This window comes from Peromyscus californicus, unplaced genomic scaffold (genome assembly GCF_007827085.1).
Source record: "Peromyscus californicus insignis strain IS unplaced genomic scaffold, ASM782708v3 Scaffold_2__1_contigs__length_46816999, whole genome shotgun sequence".
Lineage (NCBI taxonomy): Eukaryota > Metazoa > Chordata > Mammalia > Rodentia > Cricetidae > Peromyscus > Peromyscus californicus.
Window position 1 is genome coordinate 20,031,747 of NW_026294540.1, and position 18,394 is coordinate 20,050,140.

An 18,394-nucleotide genomic window follows, 5' to 3' on the forward strand; every position below is an offset into this window, starting at 1 on the left:
CTTCTGTTGCTGTGCTGTGATGCCGTGACCAAGGCAACGCACAGAAGAAACATTTTATTGGGAGCTTACCATTTCAGAGGATGAGTCTGTGGCCATCATGTTTGGGAGCATGGCAGGCAGGCAGGCAGGCAGGCAGGCAGGCAGGCAGGAGGTAGCTGGTAGAGCAGTGGCCCTTAGCTTACATCCTGATCCACAAACATGAGGCAAAGAGAGCTAACTGGGAATGGCATGGACCTCAAAGTCTACCCCTCACCCCATGACACACCTCCTCCAACAAGGCCACACCTCCTAATCCTTCTCAAAGTTTCACCAGCTGGGGACCAAGCATTCAAATATATGAGCCTCTGGGGTCCATTCTCATTTAAACCACCACCAGTTCCAAGGGATATAGCGCCCTCTTCTGACCTCCACAGTTACTGCATGCACATGGTACACAAACCATACACGCAAAACTACCTATACACATAAAATAAAAATAAATATTGAGCCGGGCGGTGGTGGCGCACGCCTTTAATCCCAGCACTCGGGAGGCAGAGCCAGGCGGATCTCTGTGAGTTCGAGGCCAGCCTGGTCTCCAAAGCGAGTTCCAGGAAAGGCGCAAAGCTACACAGAGAAACCCTGTCTCGAAAAACCAAAAAAATAAAAAAATAAAAAAAAAATAAAAATAAAATAAATATTGGCCACGAGTGGTGGCACATGGCTTTAGTCCCAGCACTTGGGAGACAGAGACAGGCCAGTCACTTTAGTTTGAGGCAAGTTTGGTCTACAAAGAGAGTACCAGGATATCCAGGGATACGTAGAAAAACCCTGTCTCAAAATAATAATAATAATAACAATAATAATAATAATAATAAACCTTTAAGTAATAAATATAACCCAAACCAAAGATGTTTATCTCTTGGTTTTTCCCTCACAAAATGATAATTTTCTCTGTGCTTATGCTTCCCTGGGTCATCTTTCTAGCCTGTGTTAGATTCCTGGCTGTATGTCTTGTATGTGTTTGGACAGCTTACACTCACTTCAAACTCAACACCCCAAATCACCCGCTCTCCTTCTGTCCCTGCCATGTTCTGTTTAACTCTTTCCTGGATTCTGGGAGATCAGTCACTGAGGGCTGGCGTTCTTCACCTGCCTTGTCGTTGACCTCCCTGTACTTTCCTCCTCCCTCTTCCTCTTGGCCTACCGAGCCCCGTCCCCAAGTTACCTTCTCCTCTGGCTGCCCTCCTGACTGGAGCGACATGTCCCTTAGCAACCCGTTACCCCAGAGTCTGTCCGGTTGATCTGCCTGAGTTCTGTTTTCTTCCCTCATCATGGTTTATTTTTTTTTTTTGTTTGTTTGTCTGTTTTCCTTTTCTTTAAAACTTCCTGCAGCACCTGATCCCATAACCTAACTGCTGCCTGGCCCTTAGGGGCCCCTGTCAAGAGACTCCACCCAACCCACCCAGTTCTCAGTACAAGTACCACCTGTCTCCTAGCCTCCGCTTAGATAAGGCCTGGGCTTGTAAGAGCAAGTCTGGGGCCCCTGCATGAAGAACTGACTGATTCCATATGTTGGTCTGTGCGGATGAGAAGCCTAGGGCCCAATGTAATTCCCTTCCCCACCCCTCCCCCAGACCTTTCTAGACCCCACCCTGGTTGTCCATACTGTCACTCCTCTGCAGTAGCTCCACTGCACAGTTCATTTACTTCCTGCTCACATCAGGGCACAGAAGGAAACTCATCTTGAACTTACCTCCCCACCCCCACCCCAGATCTGCATTATTTAAGAAAATCAACGTACACAAAAAAGTAAATGTCACCTCTCAAGAGGCAGGCATGGGCTATCCTTGGCCGTGCACACCTATGATTCCAGACTTCCAGAATCTGAGGCAGGATTGTGAGTTCAAGGCCAGCCAGGAATATGTAGTAACAAGACCTTGTCTCAAAAGCAACAACAAAATTTAGATGTATGTAACTCTAATCGGACATAGGCCCACTGGAGGGTAAGGGGCAGAGGCAGGAGATCGATGCAAGTTTGAAGCCTGTATAATTTACAGAGCAAGTTCCAGGCTGGCCAGGGCTACCCAGCAAAATCCTGTGTTCAAAAACAAAAAAGCAAACAAAAACAAACAAACAAAAAAACCAACTAGGCAGTGGTGGCGCATGCCTTTGATCCCAGCACTCGGGAGGCAGAGGCAGGCTGATCTCTGTGAGTTTAAGGCTATCCTGGTCTACAGAGCGAGTTCTAGGACAGCCAAAGCCACACAGAGAAACCCTGTCTCAAAACAAAAAACAAAAAAACCACTAAAACAACACGTAGTATTTGTCTCCGGCCTACTATTATGGTCTGTTGTCAGCAGATAGATGGAACCAGTAACGTTTCTTTTTTCTTTCAGTTTTTTGAGACAAGGTCGAATATTAATTTTCTGTATAGCCAGGCATGGTGACATATGCCTATAATGCTGGTACCTAGAAAAAAATCAGTCCCAAGTGTAAGGTCCTTATCAGCTATATGAGACCCTGTGTATACCATAGGAAGGTTTCCGTGGAGTTAAGCTTGGATAGAACACCCGTGAAAAGTCACACATGGCCTTGACTTGTGGGGGCTCAGGCACCCATCCTGCTCTTGGCGGTCCTGGATTGGCTGGCGTGTTCATTGTGATGCTTCTGAGATCCCTATAGCTGGCTGAATTGAATGGAACCAATTGTTGCTTCGAGTGTATACTTGATTTTGATTCTTCCACATTGTTATACCACGCTGGTGGCCTTGGGGACTACAGAGGCAGGCTTGCTTCATCCCACTGTGTTTGGTTGTTGTCTTTCTTCCCGAAGTCCTGCTCCCACTGCCTTGCTCTGCTGAGCTAGCTGCCCATCCTTCGTCCCTGTCTTGAATGCTTCCCCCCACTTTCTGATTTCTTCCATGATCTTGTATCTAATTCTTATCTTTCTTTCTTTATGGGAACCAGCAGAACTTAACTTTCATAAACATCACATCCCTAAATAGCCTTTTTTCTTCTTTCTCCTAAAATAGCAAATAGTAGAAGCCATAGCTCCTGGACTCTGGGACCTTTGGTCCTTTGTAAACACCTTTATCACATTCCAGGAGTTGCTTGTAAATACCCTGGAGTTAAAGCCTAAGCTGTTGATAAATGGGTGCTGACAGACAACAGAATTTGGCTAACACTTCAGTTCCGGACATCATCTTACAAATAGGCCATAGGGGGCTGGAGAGATAGCTCAGTGGTTTAGAGGACTGGTTACTCTAGCAGAAGACTCAGGTTTGACTCCCAGCACCCACACGGTGGCTTACAACCATCTGTAACTCTAGTTCCAGGGGATCCGATGCTCTCTTCTGGCCTCTGTGGGCATCAGGCACACACATGGTACACAGACATACATGCAGACAAAACACTCATACCCATAAAATAAATAAATCTGGGGCTGGAGAGATGGCTCAGAGGTTAAGAGCACCGACTACTCTTCCAGAGGTCCTGAGTTCAATTCCCAGCAACCACATGGTGGCTCACAAACATCTGTAATGAGATCTGGCACTCTCTTCTGTATACATAATAAATAAATAAATCTTTAAAAATAAATAAATAAATAAATAAATCTGAAATAAAATAAAACACATAACGCTGTGGGGTCAGTTGCTAGAACACATGGTAAGTGGTTGCATCCAATTGATGCTCCTGTGCTGTCTACGGGGAAATCTCTCCCCTGTTTAATCAGCTCTGCTGTTTTTTCTCTTTAAGTCAAGAAGTGTTACCAAAGATTCATGAAGGCAAGCAGTACCCTTGTACCTTGGTAGGAACATGGAACACGTGGTATGGCGAGCAGGATCAAGCCGGTAAGAAGCAGAAGTCTTTGGGATAAGTATCTTTGTGCTACTTTGCAGTCATTCAAATTATTTTGCAATGTAATGCTTGTTTTTACAGTCCTTTTCAAGCCCCATCTGGTTTCATGGATCAAGTGGTTTCTTCAGTAACTCACTGTAAAAGTTACTTTTTTTTTTAATGTTCAAATCTGTTATGGAAACTTTGTAATATAAGTCAATGGCAGATACAAGGCATACTACAATGTTGTACCATGTTCATATAGTAGATACAAGGCACACTACAATGTTGTACCATGTGCATATGGTAAATACAAGGCACACTACAATGTTGTACTGTATTCATGTAGTGGATATGAGGCACACTACAATGTTGTACCATGTTCATGTGGTAGATACAAGGTACACTACAGTGTTGTAACATGTTCATATGGTAACTACAAGGTACATTACAATGTTTTACTGTGTTCATGTGGTGGATGTAAGATGCACCTTGTACTATGTTCACCAGGTGGATACAAGGTACACTACAATGTTGTACTGTGTTCATGTGTTGGATATAAGATACAGTACCATGTTGTACTGTGTTCATGTGTCGGATATGAGGCACACTACAATATTGTACTGTGTTCACATGGTGGGTACAAGGCACACTACAGTGCTATACTGTATTCACGTGACAGGCATCTATATTGTCTAGGTAAGAGTGCCTTGAGACTAAATGTGTGCTGTCCTTTAAAATGCATTTCAGTCCACCTCTGGAGGTATGAAGGAGGCTATCCAGCCCTCACGGAGGTCATGAATAAACTCAAAGAAAACCAGGTAACAATTTTGGGGAAAAAATTTATTTATAGATAATAGATATGCTTGTGTAGTCTAATGATACAGGGTGTATTCACACAGAACTTCATGAAGACACAGTTATCAGCTTTTGTTAGTAAACCATTTAGTTTTCATAGTAGAAATTTAATCATATCAGCTCTTAAAATTGTATGTAAGCATGAAATTACTAGATTTAATACTATCAAAATCACAATTCCTCCATGAACATTGAAATTGATGAGACAAGACCCTAATACTGGCCAAGCTGCATGGTAGACACAGCCCTAGATTACAATTAGAAACTGTCAGCCTCATACATTGTTTTCAATTTTTCAGTTTTTGTTTGTTTGTTGGAGACGGTCTCATATAGCTCAGGCCAACCTCAAACTCCTTATGTACCCAGGGATGGCCTTAAGTTCCTGATTCTCCTGCCTTCCCAAACTCCAGGATCATAGGTCTGTGCCACTGTCCCTGGGGTATGTGCTGCTGTGGATCAAACCCCCAGCTCAGTAGTTTAGAGGGCTTGTTGCTCTTGTGGAAGACTGAGGTTTGATTCCAACACCCACAGTTCTAGGGGGTCTGATGCCCTCTTCTGACCTCCATGGGTGCCAGGGATATGCATAGTGTGCATATATTCATGCAAACTAACATTCATACACATGAAATAAAATAAATCCTTGAAAAAAAATCTGGATACATTAGGAAGTGGAAAGGAATGCTGTATTCATTATTTCAGTGCAATAGATAAAAAATAAGATGGTCTTACTTATAACCATATCCTGTGGAATTTAGTTGTTACTAAAGTATATTTATATATGTAAGTATCCGAAGATTTCACGAGCATGTTTTTTTTTCACCCAAAGGAATTTGTAAATTTCCGTAAAGCCAGAAGTGACATGCTTCTCTCCAGGAAGAATCAGCTGCTGTTGGAGTTCAGTTTCTGGAATGAGCCAGTGCCGAGATCAGGACCCAATATATACGAACTCAGGTCCTACCAGCTCCGAGTAAGTAGGGAACGCAGGCGGTGTCCCTGACACAGACAGTAAAACAGAAGTGAGCGCTTTGTTACGTGTGTTTAGTGTCTTACATGTATTTTTCAAGGGTGGTGGCAGTGATTGGAAACAGGGTCTGGCCTTGGCTGTTTAGCCCAGGCTGGCCTTGAACTTGAGCTCCTGCCATAGTCTCCTGAGTGCTGGGATTGCAGACATCCAGCACCACATCCGCCTTATATTTTGATTAGACTTGTTTTCTCCCAATCTAGTCTTTTTTGTTTTACTTTTCTCTCTCTCTCTCTCATCCTTTTTCTCTTGCTAAGTTCTTTTGTATTTATGGCATTATATATAGTGTTTGTTACTTGATGTTTTTCCAAGTAATTTTTTTGAGGGTGGCTTCAAACTTAGTATGTAGCCAGGGTTAGCCCTGAACTCTTGGCCCCCCTGCTTCTACCTCCCGAGCACTGGGATCACAGGTGTGCACCACCATATACATAAAAATAAATTTAAAAAATTAAGAATTGTGAGCCGGGCGGCGGTGGCGCACGTCTTTAATCCCAGGGCCAGGCGGATCTCTGAGTTGAGACCAGCCTGGTCTACAGAGTGAGATCCAGGACAGGCACTAAAACTACACAAGAAAACCCTGTCTCAAAAAAAAAAAAAAAAAAAAAAAAAAAACCCCAAAAAAAACCGAGCTCTGTGCAAGCCAGTAAACACTCTATCAACTGAACTACGTTACATCCCTAGCCCCCCAATAACATTTTGTTTGAGGAAACACCTTGAGTGCAGAACCAGGCACAATGTACAGCAACTACACTTGCTGAACCAAGAGTGCCTAATAAACACTGAGTGTTGCACAAATTCTACAGCGCTGTCTGTGTGAGAAGGAGAGTGAGCCAGGCCTGGTGGCGATTGCCTTTAATTCCAGCACTTGGGAGGCCAAGGCAGGCAAGTCTCTGAGTTCAAAGCCACCCTGATCTATATAGCAAGTTCTAGGATAGCCATGGCTACATAGAGAAATCTTATCTCAAAAAAAAAAAACCAACAAAAAAGAACTGAATAAAAAGTGGGAATGCTTTTTTTTTTCCAACTTTCTAAACGTGTCCCTCCTGTGTACTAAAAAGAATGACCTAGATATAGCCCCATTTTTATTGATTGTACATACAATAGAAAACATGGTTAATTACATCCGTGAACCATCTTCTTTGTATACACATCCTTCGCCCTTGCCAGACTCCAGTGGCGGCAGCATTACAAGGTGTCCATCTCTGTGATCTAATGATCAGTGCATCAGAGGATGACCCGACAATGGTTTCATCACCATCCGTGGGTGACTTACTCTTAGAGTATGTGTGGGTTGTTTTCTCATAGGACCCCGTAAACTGCTACAGTGATGGCAGAGGAACACTGCAAATGATCACAGGTTTGTTCCTATTCTTTATGTTTTCATACCACTAACCAAACTCTAAATTCCCTTTCAGCCAGGGACAATGATCGAATGGGGCAATTACTGGTAAGTACGTTATTATGTTGAGTTTGTCAATCCCATGAATTATTTTAAGCCATGTCATGAATGATTTTTGTTTTGCCTTTTTGAGACAATCTCATAATCTCATAACCCAGCCTACCTTCAGATGCACTATGTAACCAAGACAGGCCTTGAACTCCTGATCCTTGTGCCTCCGCCTCCCAGGTTCCTGGACTTCCAGGTGTGTGTGTCACCACATCTGGCTCATACTGTAAATCCTTAAGTTAAAAAAAAACAACTTAAATGCCTTGACTTAGTGCTGCATTTTTCACAGAGTCTCTCACTACGTTGCCAGGATAGTCTTGAATGCCTGGGCTCTAATGCGCCTCCTTCCTCCACCTCCAAAGAAACTGGACGTGCAGACACACACCACCATCCTTTTTTTTTTTTTTTTTTCTTGAGGGGAGGCGGTTTTAAGATTTATTTTTCTTTTGTGTGTCTGGGCATCTTGTCTGCATGTACGTCTGTGCACTGCATGCATGCAGTACCCACAGAGTCCACAAGAGAGTGTTGGAGCCTCTGGAACTGGAGTTACAGGTGTTTGTTACCCACCATTGTGAGTGTTGGGAACCAAACTTGGTCCTCTGGAAGACCGGCAGGTGCTCTTAACTACAGAGCTGTCTCTCCAACCTCTGCCCGATCTGTCTTCTGTAATTGTCTTTTTACTACGTTTTGGTTTGTTATTGGTAGGGCATGGTGCCTGCGGAAGCCAGAGGACAGCCTCCTGGAGTTGCCTCTTTCCTTCTGCCGTATGAATCCCAAGGATGAAACGCAGGTCGTCAGGTTTGGCTGCAAGAGCCTTTAACAAACCCTGAGTCATCTTGCTGGCCCCTGGTTTAGATGGCTTTGTTTTATGTTTTTATGAAAAAATTCAAACATGTACAAAACTAGACAGAACAATATAGCGGATCCCCCATTCTATACTTATTTCTAAGCTTCCATAATAATTTTTTAAAGTAATTTCTATTTTTATTTCATGTTCATTCATGTTATGCCTGCATATATGTCTGTGTGAAGGTGTTGGATCCCCTAAAACTGGAGTTACAGGCACTTATGAGCTGCCATGTTGGTGCTGGGAATTGAACTTGGATCCTCTAGAAGAGCAGACAGTGTTCTTAACCAATAAGCCAACTCTTCAGCCCTGCTTCCATAATATTAACACAAGTCAAATATCACATATAATCCCACCACTTAGTAGGCTAACGTGGGACAGTCACAAGACATAGGAAGACCCTGTCTCAAAAAACAAAACAAACAACAAACAAAAACACATACACAAAAATAAATCACTAACACATGGCCAGTCATGTTTAGGTCTAACTCTTCCAGTTAAGACTCTTAGGAATTACCAAGAGCACATGCTGTTTAATCCATAACCCTTTCAGCATACATCCTTTCAAAGGGGCTTGCAAACCAAGTCCCAGTACTGTGTGACACTATTCTGTACACTTCTTGAGGGGTATCTCCTCAGGAATCTGGGGTTTGTTTACTAACAGAACAGCTGGGGTTGATGATGCAGCTCTTTTTCTTTCTGTAGTTTGAGTAGCAAAGTACCAGTGCAAACTAAAACAGACCAAGTAGGAAGATTGACAATTCTCTTCAAAAACCTGTACCTTAAGCCTTACGTTGTGTGGCTTATGCCTGTAATCCTACTCAAGGAGGTCGAAGCAGGAAGATTGCCGCAGGTTAGATGCCAGCCTGAGATACAATGGAAGATGTTGTCTTTAAAAAGTATAGTCTTGCCGAGCGGTGGTGGCACATGCCTTTGATCCCAACACTCAGGAGGCAGAGGCAGGCGGATCTCTGTGAGTTCTAGATGAGCCTGGTCTACAGAGTGAGTTCCAGGACAGGCTCCAAAGCTACACAGAGAAACCCTGTCTTGAAAAAACAGAACAAACAAACAAAAAAAAAGTATGGTCTTGGCACATGGATAAGCGTATAGACCAGTGGTACAGAACTGAAGGGCTAGAAATTAACATTTGATGGCATTTATGAGCAGGTTCTTTTTGACAAATATGCCAAAGTAAATCTTCCTACAGTGAGGGAAGATAATTATTTAATCAAAGAGTGTCAGGAAAATTGGGTATATGAAAAAAGAGTTTACACTCCTGGCTTACATTGTATAAAAATATGAACCAACTCAAGGGCCTGGAGAGATGGCTCAGCAGTTAAGAGCATTATTTGCTGCTCTTGTAGAGTAGGGTTGAGTTTTTTTGGTTTTGTTTTTTTCTGAGACAGGGTTTCTCTGTGTAGCCCTGGCTGTCCTGGAACTCACTTTGTAGACCAGGCTGACCTTGAACTCAAAAGATCCGCCTGCCTCTGCCTTCTGAATCCTGGGATTGAAGGCATGCACAACCAACCCAGCATCAGGTTGGGTTTTTAACCACCATGGAAGTTCATAACCATTTGTAACTCCAATTTCAGGGGACGCTGATGCCGTCTACTGGCCTCCAAGGGTGCTGTATACACACAGTGCACATACATACATGCAGGTAGACAGACACTCATAAACATAAAATAAAAATAAACATTTCTTTAAATGTAAGAACTGAAGCATGAAAAAAGCCCAGGGAAAATCTTTGTTAGTCTGAACTAGCAAAAGTTCTTAGGTTCAGTACAAAAGTTCAATCTAGCTAGGTGTGGTAGAACACACTGTGCTCCCAGCACTGGGGAGGTAGAGGCAGGAGGATCAGGAGATCAAGGCTATCCCCAGCTACATAGCAAGTTTGAAACCAGCCTGGGCTACTGAGACCCTGCCTCAAACAAATTAAAAAAAAAACATATTTGATTATGTGCTATGATAGGTACCATTTTTGTCAAGGGGTTTTTGTTCATGTTTCTGAGCTGTTTGTGTTAGCTTATAGCAGTTTAGATGTTCATACAACTAAGATGTTACTAATGAATATTTTTTCACAGTGAATCCACAGGATATGTTGAGGTTACTCAGCTCTTTTCAACCTTTTCTATAGCCAGTTCAGCATTTGATTTGTATTTTGGCACGTAGGTAACTATTAAGATGGTGGTCTCCTCCGCAGCACACATTTCTGATTATTACCAGGCTACGGCAAGTATATTTCCTTTGCCTTCCATAACTGAATTAGAAAACTTCAGAATGAAACTAATAATCCAGATTATTTTATCACTGTCAATGAAAACCTCTTTTCTTCCTCCTGAGCAGTTACAGCGCACAGTTCAGTTGATTTCCTTAATTCAAGATAATTGATCACATTTGTAATTTTTATGACCATATCTGTATAATTTGTGGGTAACCCATGGTGGATTCACAACAGAGGAACCTAGAGGCCTTGGTGGGGTCACACTTTGGGTACTCCATGTACATGAATGAGAGTGGAGGTGTACAAAGTGGTCTTCAGCAAGCTGGCCTCATCACTAACCGGACAGGTTGCTCCCCTGTTTCTGAGCCCTGTTAAGGTGTTAGAATTGAGTCTGTGAAGTTTCCCTTCAGTAAGAGAACACATTGGTCAGGCCAGCTGGAGAATCTTGCTCCTTACTGGGCACAGAAGTGCACACCTGTGGTCCTAGCATTTGGCAAGCTGAGGCAAGATCATGATTTCAAGGCTAGCCTGGGCTAACATAGTAGGCCCTATCTCAAAGAAAAATGTAAAGCATCGGTCCCATAAGGGTTATTTTTTCTCACTGTAGATGTTCATAGCTTATTTTTCAGGTTCTGGTTATTTAAATAAATGAGGGTGAATCTCTCTCCCCAAATTTCATCAACGCTAAACCCTTCATGTGCCTGAGACCAGGCCAGAGCTTGGGAAGTAGTAACACTGATTACCTGGGTAGTCCATGGTAAAGACACCCTTGATACACCCCAGCTTTGCTCTCCTGGTGAGATGGGAGCCCTACATCATTTGAAGCCCTGCCTTCATTTTTATTGGGAATGATAGAAAATTAATTTTGAGAAAAATTCATTTTTAAACATTTTCAAGATTTCAGGTGCTCTCACTGAATGTGAAAACAGAGTCCCTGGTAGAAGAAGATGTTTAAGGTTTTTGTTTTTGTTTTTGTTTTGTTTTTGTTTTTTGAGACAGGGTTTCTCTGTGTAACAGCTCTGGCAGTCCTGGAACTCGATTTGTAGACCAGGCTGGCCTCGAACTCACAGAGATCCACCTGCCTCTGTCTCTCAAATGCTGGGATCAAAGGTGTGTGCCACCACTGCCAGGCCTGTTTTTATCGATTTTAAATGTGTATGTGTGTATACACACACACATGCATGCTTCTATGGAGATCAGCAGTGATCAGAGTCCTGGAAGTTGTGGCTGTAGGTGGTCACGAGCTGTCTGGGGAATTGAACCTGGGTCCTCTAGAAGACCAGCAAATACTCTCAACACTGAGCTCTCTCCAGAACCAGATGCCCATTTTAAACCACTTCAATCATGACTCCATGCTGTGTGTATCAATAGCACATGTGTATGCACACCCTCCACACATATGACCGCCACCTCTGGCTTTCACAGTCTTCCTGCCCATCTTCCGCATAGATCCCTGAGTTTTTGTGTGTTTATAGGACTGAACACTCCAAAGCCCCTTATTCTCTGCATGTGGACCAGTTGTGGGTCTCTGTGTTAACTGCCATCTACAAGGAAAGCTCCAATGAGGATTGAGCAATGTACTACTGATCTATGGGTCTGGGAATTACATTTTATTACTCTATCCATTTAACAGAATAATAGTAGCAGGTTGTCCCCTAGGGCCTATAATGTATTCTCAGATCTTGGCCTCATTAATGGTATCAGATATGGATTCCACCTCATGGAATAGGCCTTAAATATAACCAAAAAATAGTTGGCTTCCCCAATAACGTTAGTGCTGCCATTGTACCGGTGGGCATATCTTGTGAGGAAAGTTACTGTAGATTGCAAAGTTCACAGCCATGAAGCGGTTCCTTTTAAGTTAACAGCTCTCCTCCCCTTCCAGTTTATATCAAGAATCAGAAGTATAAATTTAAATTTAGTAATAAGCAGAAGTGCCACCATATATCTTTATTTGCTGTTTTTATTCTGAAAAGTCATAATTAAATATTATCTACTTCTCACAAAAATAATTAGGAGGCTGAGGCAAGAAAATCACGCATCTGGGGTCATCTGGCCTACATAGTAAATTCTAAGCTTAACCTGGGGTACAGAATGAGATCCTAACTTCCCCCAAAAATAAATAAAATAAAAACTTGATTGTATTTAATGATTTGATACGTGTTCGAAGAAAACAGTCTTCATTCCCACCCGCTGGCTCCGAGTGGAGGAAATACAGTCTGAGTCTTTGCTTCGATGGGAAAGGGTCTCGTTCCATAGCATGGGCTGGCCTGGACTCGCTGTGCAGCCCAGGCTGGTCTCCCTCGGTCTTTGCCTTCCGAGTGCTGGGGTCACAGGTGTGCATCAGCATCCCCGAGCGCCGGCTGACTCTCCCTAACCATCGGAACACTGCTTTTCTCTCACAGGGCCCGAGCCATTCGCTTTAGACAGGACAGTAATGAGGCAGTTGGGGGATTCTTCTCTCAAATTGGGCAGCTATATATGGTGCATCATCTTTGGGGTATGTGTATTTTTCCTTCTTTTGTGACTTACCGGGATTGAATTCATTACTAACAAAGTTGTGACACACAGCGGGGTAAATCTAGACTCGGTAACCTTAAACCCTATAGCAGACGCAAAGGTCACAGGTGGATGGTAAATGCTGGGCTTTCTAGAACAAAAAAAAAAGACCATCGGCAGAGGCCAGTGGATCGCTGGCTTATAAACTGGCAGCAAGTCGGCCTCAAGTCAGATGAGTGGGCGCGGCTGTAATCCCAGCACTCAGGAGGCTGAGAGAGGAGACTTGAGAGTTCCCTACCAGCAAGAGCTGCATGGAAGGTTCCAGACCAGCCTTGAGCTATAAAGCAAGCCAGGGTCAAAAAAAAAAAAAGGGGGGGGAGGCTGTTGGGGAAGTTACTGAGCATTGGAAGGGGGACATGGGAGGATGGTTATAATTATATTTCATTGCATGCATGTATGTAAATACAAATTAAAACCGGAAAAAATGACAACCAGAGTCTAGAGAGATGGCACAGCAATGAAGAACTTGCTATTCTTCCAGAGAACCCCAGGTTCAGTACCTCCGGCTCTAGGGGATCTGCTGCTCCCCTAGCCTCTGCAGGCACCCACCCTCACATGGCATACATCACATTAACATACATACCTACACTTAGATAAATTAAAAGGGTATGGCTGGGTGGTAGGACTTAATACCCATGTGCAAGGCCTACGATTCAATCTTTATCAGGAAAAAAAATCCACAAATAGTGCAGACTAGTTACATAGTAGCAGAGCTGCGGGGAAGCCAAGCTTCAGTGGTTACATTGAGGCAAAAAAGATAACTTCTCGTGGAAGGATCCTATCATCACGCCCAGAAACCCTTGCGGTAGCCAGGGCTCTTCTGCTCAATTGAACTTACCTGTAGCATCTATGAAACTGAAAGCCTCCACTAACGATAGATTATAACAGTAACCCTTCCTCTTCATAGCACCTCTGGTCAGCCATGTCCTCAACAGTGCATTGCCTGGTGAGTGAGATTTGACTCCACAAAGCATCAGCGTTTTCAAATGGATAGAGTTCACAAACAAATGTCAAAAGACAACAAAAAGTGTGTTCTCCTGGTGAAAGGACTCACTGGTTAACAGCACTGACTGCTCTTGCAGAGGACCCAGTTCATTTCCCAGCACCCACACAGTGACTAATGATCACCTGTAACCCCAGTTCCAGAGGATCTGTGGCTCTCTTCTGGCCTCCATGTCATGCACGGAGTACACATATATAATACATGCATTCATGCCTGCATATATATGTATATATTATATATAGGCAAAACACACATAAGATTTAAATTAAATCTTTTTTAAATCAAAACAAGAACATGTATTCTGCCCTATCACGTTGCATATCCCTATAAGCCCAGCGCTTGGGAGACAGAGGCAGGAGGATTGTGAGTCTGAGGCCATTGTTTATCTGATCTGAAGGTTCCCGATCATAGATGTAGTATGTTATTGAAGAAGCTTCCTTGCTTTCTTAAAGACATCATGTGCTTACCGGATTATAAAACCCTGAGAGCAGACAGCTTCACTCCTCCCAGAAGCCCTCACATTGCCTTCTCTCAGTCCATGCTTGCTACTTTCCAAGTCAGTTCCTGAGTGACCAAAGTAGTGTCAGAGAAGGAGACATGCACCTGAACGACCGTACTCCTGGAGTGTGGGGATTGTGTCTGACGCGGATCTCTTTCCCTGTGCTCATGTTTAAGCTTATAAAGATCTTCAGACCAGGGAGGACATACGGAGCGCAGCGTGGCAGAAGCATGGCTGGGAGGAACTGGTGTACTACACGGGTGAGCTGCTCATGACCCCTTACAGCGTTGGGAAAAACGCAGACGTAAAGTATAGGATGGGAAGATAAGGCTAACAAGGCATGAGATAGACCGATTTTTTTTTTTCCTCTTTACATACTAACTTGACTTTGTTTCAAATTAAGAATCTTGATTCTACCCAGCAGTGGTGGTGCAGACATTTAATCCCAGCACTTGGGAGGCGGAGGTAGAGGCAGAGGCAGAGGCAGAGGCAGGTTGGCGACAGAGTTAGACCCTGTCTGAAAAAAAGCAAAAAAGGGACTGGAAAGATGGCCCAGAATAAGAGCACTGGCTGCTCTCCCAGAGGACCTGGGTCCAATTCCTAGCACCCTCATGGTAACTCACAACCACCTGTAACTCCAGGTCTAGGGAATCCAATGCCTTTTTCTGGCCTCCATGGGCATAATGCATATAGACATGCATGCAGATAAAACACCCATACACATATAATTAATAAATAAAATTATTTTTAAAGCAGAAGACAAACAAAATCAGAATATTGATTCTTGCTGGGCAGTGGTGGTGGTGAGTTCTGGAACAGCCAGGAATACACACAGAGAAATCCTGTCTGGAAAAACCAAAAAAACACTATTGTATCACCTAGTAGAGTTTTCAGACATGTGGATAGCTTAATTTCTTTTAATTATTTTATTCCCTTGCTGTCCTAGAACTCGCTATGTAGAACAGACTGGTCCTCGAACTCACAGAGATCCACCTGCCTCTGCTCCCTAAGTGCTAGGATCAAAGGCATGCACCACCATGCTGGACTAGCTTAATTTTTTTAAATATTACTTTTTTTTTTTTTAGTTTCTTTGTTCTTTAAAACTTACAATTTTTTCTAAACTTTTTTTTTTGTTAAAACCATCACTTCCCCAAAATAATTTAATACATCAATTAAAAAGAATATATTTGCAAATAGGTATGGTGGCACACACATTTGGAAGACTAAGGCTAAAAGAATGCTCCAGGGTAACTGGAGTAACGAATAGCAATAATAGTAATGACAATGATAATAAATTTAGGGCTAAGGAGATGGCTTTGAGCCACAGCACTAAAAGTCGAGAGCAATTATAAAGTTAATTTTTGTTTGGTTGGTGGTTTTCCCAGACAGGGCCTCCACTGTGTAGCCCTGGCTGTCCTGGAACTCACAGTGTAGACCAGGCTAGCCTCAAATTCATAGAGATTGGCATAAAGTTCAATTCGATGGGAATTTAGCTGCATACTAAGAAGATGAGAAAGCAACCTAGGAGGTAGAAATAGCTTGTCTTTTAGTTAAAAAAAAAAAAAATATCACACAATTGAGCCAGGCCTGTACCAGGAAGGGCAGGTAGGAAGGTCCCGGTTAAAGGTCTTCCTTGGCTACATGGAGAGTGGAAGCCAGTCACAAAAGAAACAAAATCCTGTAATCGTATGTAATTCCGTGTTTTATTCTTCTATTATTTTGATCCAGTCTCTCTGTATCAAACTTGTTCACAAACTTGGCGGGGAGGGGTCCTTCCTGCCTCAGCCTCCCACACACCGGGATTACAGATATGAGCCGCCATGCCTGCTTGTAATTTCCTCTTAAACTTCTCATAAGTTTCCAGAATGTGTCTTGGTCCACAGAAGTGGTTGGGGTTTTCTGTTTTGTTTTGTTTTGTTTCAAGGCAGGGTTTCTCTGTGTAGCCCTGGCTGTCCTGGAACACACTCTGTAGCCCAGGCTGGCCTCGAACTCACAGAGATCCGCCTGCCTCTGCCTCCCGAGTGCTGGGATTAAAGGCGTGCGCCACCACGACCCATCGGTTTTTACAAATTTTTAAATGAAAAAAAAAATTTTTTTTTCCATTTATTTCCATGCGTGCTGTTGTTATGTTGGGGGGCAGGGACCCACCACAAAGCACACCTGTGGATGTCAGTGGGCAGTTTGTGGCAGTCAGTTCTCTCCTTCCCCACATAGCCTCCAGGGATTGAACTCAGGTCGTCAGGCTTGGTGACAAGTGCCTTTACCCTGAGCCCTCTACTTTCCTTTCTATGGGATACATTTAGATGCAGTATTATTTGGATTTTTGTTTGTTTTAGTTTAAAGGACTTTTTGAGAAAGCGCTATTTTTCACAGCCAAGACTTGGCTAATCTCCCATCAAGCAGCTCTCCATGTTGGACCCTCTTTCAGTTTCAGTGACACCCTACTCGGTGCTGTCACCGACTTCTGCCCCGGTACCCAGTCCCTTTCCTCACACTCCCCTGCTTTCTAGCAGCATGTGTTTCTGGTCTGCGCAGGCGCCTTGTTAATGTGTCCTTACCCCAGTGCCTTCGGAAAGGCCCGCGAAGTAACCTGCACCTTGTTTTCAGTCCCACTCATTCAGGAAATGGAGTCCAGAATCATGATCCCGCTCAAGACCTCACCCCTCCAGTGAAGCTTCCACGTGCCTACACGGATTTCCGGGATGAATACATGTCATGAATTCGTTTCAGCCATTCATCAAGTGAAAAAAAGAAACCGAGGTGTAAACTGCTGTACATAGCTTGTAAGATCTCTTTTCTTTAAAATTTGCATAATCACGAAGGGAAATCGGGGATCAGACTACGGGAGCACCACTCTGACACAGCTCTGCTTACCAAACTTAAGCCTCTAGCCCTTCAGGAAAACATGATCGTTTGAAGCTGGGGGTGGTAGCTTGCACTCAGGGAGCTGAGGCAGGAGAATTTTAAGTCCTAGGTCAATCTGGGCTACACAGAGAGTTTCAGGCAAGCTTGGACCCCTGGGCTTCCATAGTGAGACCCTGTCTCAAAAACCGAATTTAAAATTCGAATCATCTCTGAGTAAAATTCTAGCTCTAAAAAAAGAATCAGCTATTGCTTTCTATTTTTTTAAAAAAAATCTGTTTTATGTTTACAGATTTCTACAAATTTCTTTCCTTCAGGAAGAAATACAAATTATGTCGTTTCTCGAGCAGTTTTTCTGAGTCTCAAACTAGGAACAAATTATGAGTGTACCCAATGGCTGAAAAGGTTCTGATTTTGTGACTTTTGGTCAGTCAGGGAGGGCTGAGCAGTGTACCACCCTAAGCTGGAAGGGTGGTCACGGGGCACTAGCCCAGTAATTCGGGCTCCACCAGGCACTGTGTCCTGAGGGGTTGACATGAACCAGTGCACCACATGCGATTTGGTAATAAACACCTCAGATAGCTCTAATTTTATTTGTAATATTTTTCTATAAAACAAGTAGCTCTTGGAAAAGAGGTTTTATTTTGTAAGCCGCCATCTGTGACCTCTGACCTCTGGTTCTATTTTGGTAAGCGCACAGCAGACACTTCCAAGATCTTGTGTGAAGGGCAGTGCACGTTGGGTCTAAGTTGACATAAAGCTGCATATTCTGTCTGTCTCCGTTTGGTTTTGTTTTTTAATGTAGTGTGCCAATTTTGTGACTGCAGTCCTGTGAAAGCCCCACTGAACTGAAGAATTATGTCTGCCCTGCAAATTGATATGTGTAAAATAAAGTATGTCTAAATCTCCTATCAGACGCCTAATTTTTACATGCGAATGCTTTTCTCCAAGAACATAGAAAAGTAAATAAAATCCTCTTAATTTTCACATTTTGCATGATTGAAACCTTTTTTGTTTTGTTTTTGTTGTTTGGTTGTTTTGAGACGGGGTTTCTCTGTGTAACGCCCCTGGCCTTCCTGGAACTCACTCTGTAGACCAGGCTAGTCTTGAACTCACAGAGATCCACCTGTCTCTGCCTCCTGAGTGCTGGGACTAAAGGCGTGCGTCGCCACACCCAGCTGTTTGTCTCTTTGTTGGTTTGGTTTTTTTGAAACAGAGTCTCACTCTATAGCCCATGCTGGCCCAGACCCAGAACGTTC

The 18,394-nt window shown here is 43.3% G+C and overlaps 1 protein-coding gene across 1 annotated transcript in view; it reads left to right on the forward strand.

Moving 5' to 3' along the window:
* The window catches only part of Nipsnap2 (nipsnap homolog 2), a 30,684-nt gene extending 12,638 nt beyond the window's left edge, over positions 1 to 18,046 (forward strand). Inside the window, exons 4-10 of the mRNA XM_052755541.1 lie at positions 3,735 to 3,829; positions 4,566 to 4,636; positions 5,500 to 5,640; positions 7,110 to 7,141; positions 12,618 to 12,712; positions 14,450 to 14,533; positions 16,881 to 18,046. Of these exons, the coding sequence (XP_052611501.1) occupies positions 3,735 to 3,829; positions 4,566 to 4,636; positions 5,500 to 5,640; positions 7,110 to 7,141; positions 12,618 to 12,712; positions 14,450 to 14,533; positions 16,881 to 16,945 (583 nt within the window). The 3' untranslated portion in view covers positions 16,946 to 18,046. The remainder of the gene's footprint in view (positions 1 to 3,734; positions 3,830 to 4,565; positions 4,637 to 5,499; positions 5,641 to 7,109; positions 7,142 to 12,617; positions 12,713 to 14,449; positions 14,534 to 16,880) is intronic.
* Positions 18,047 to 18,394: the final 348 nt, after the last annotated feature.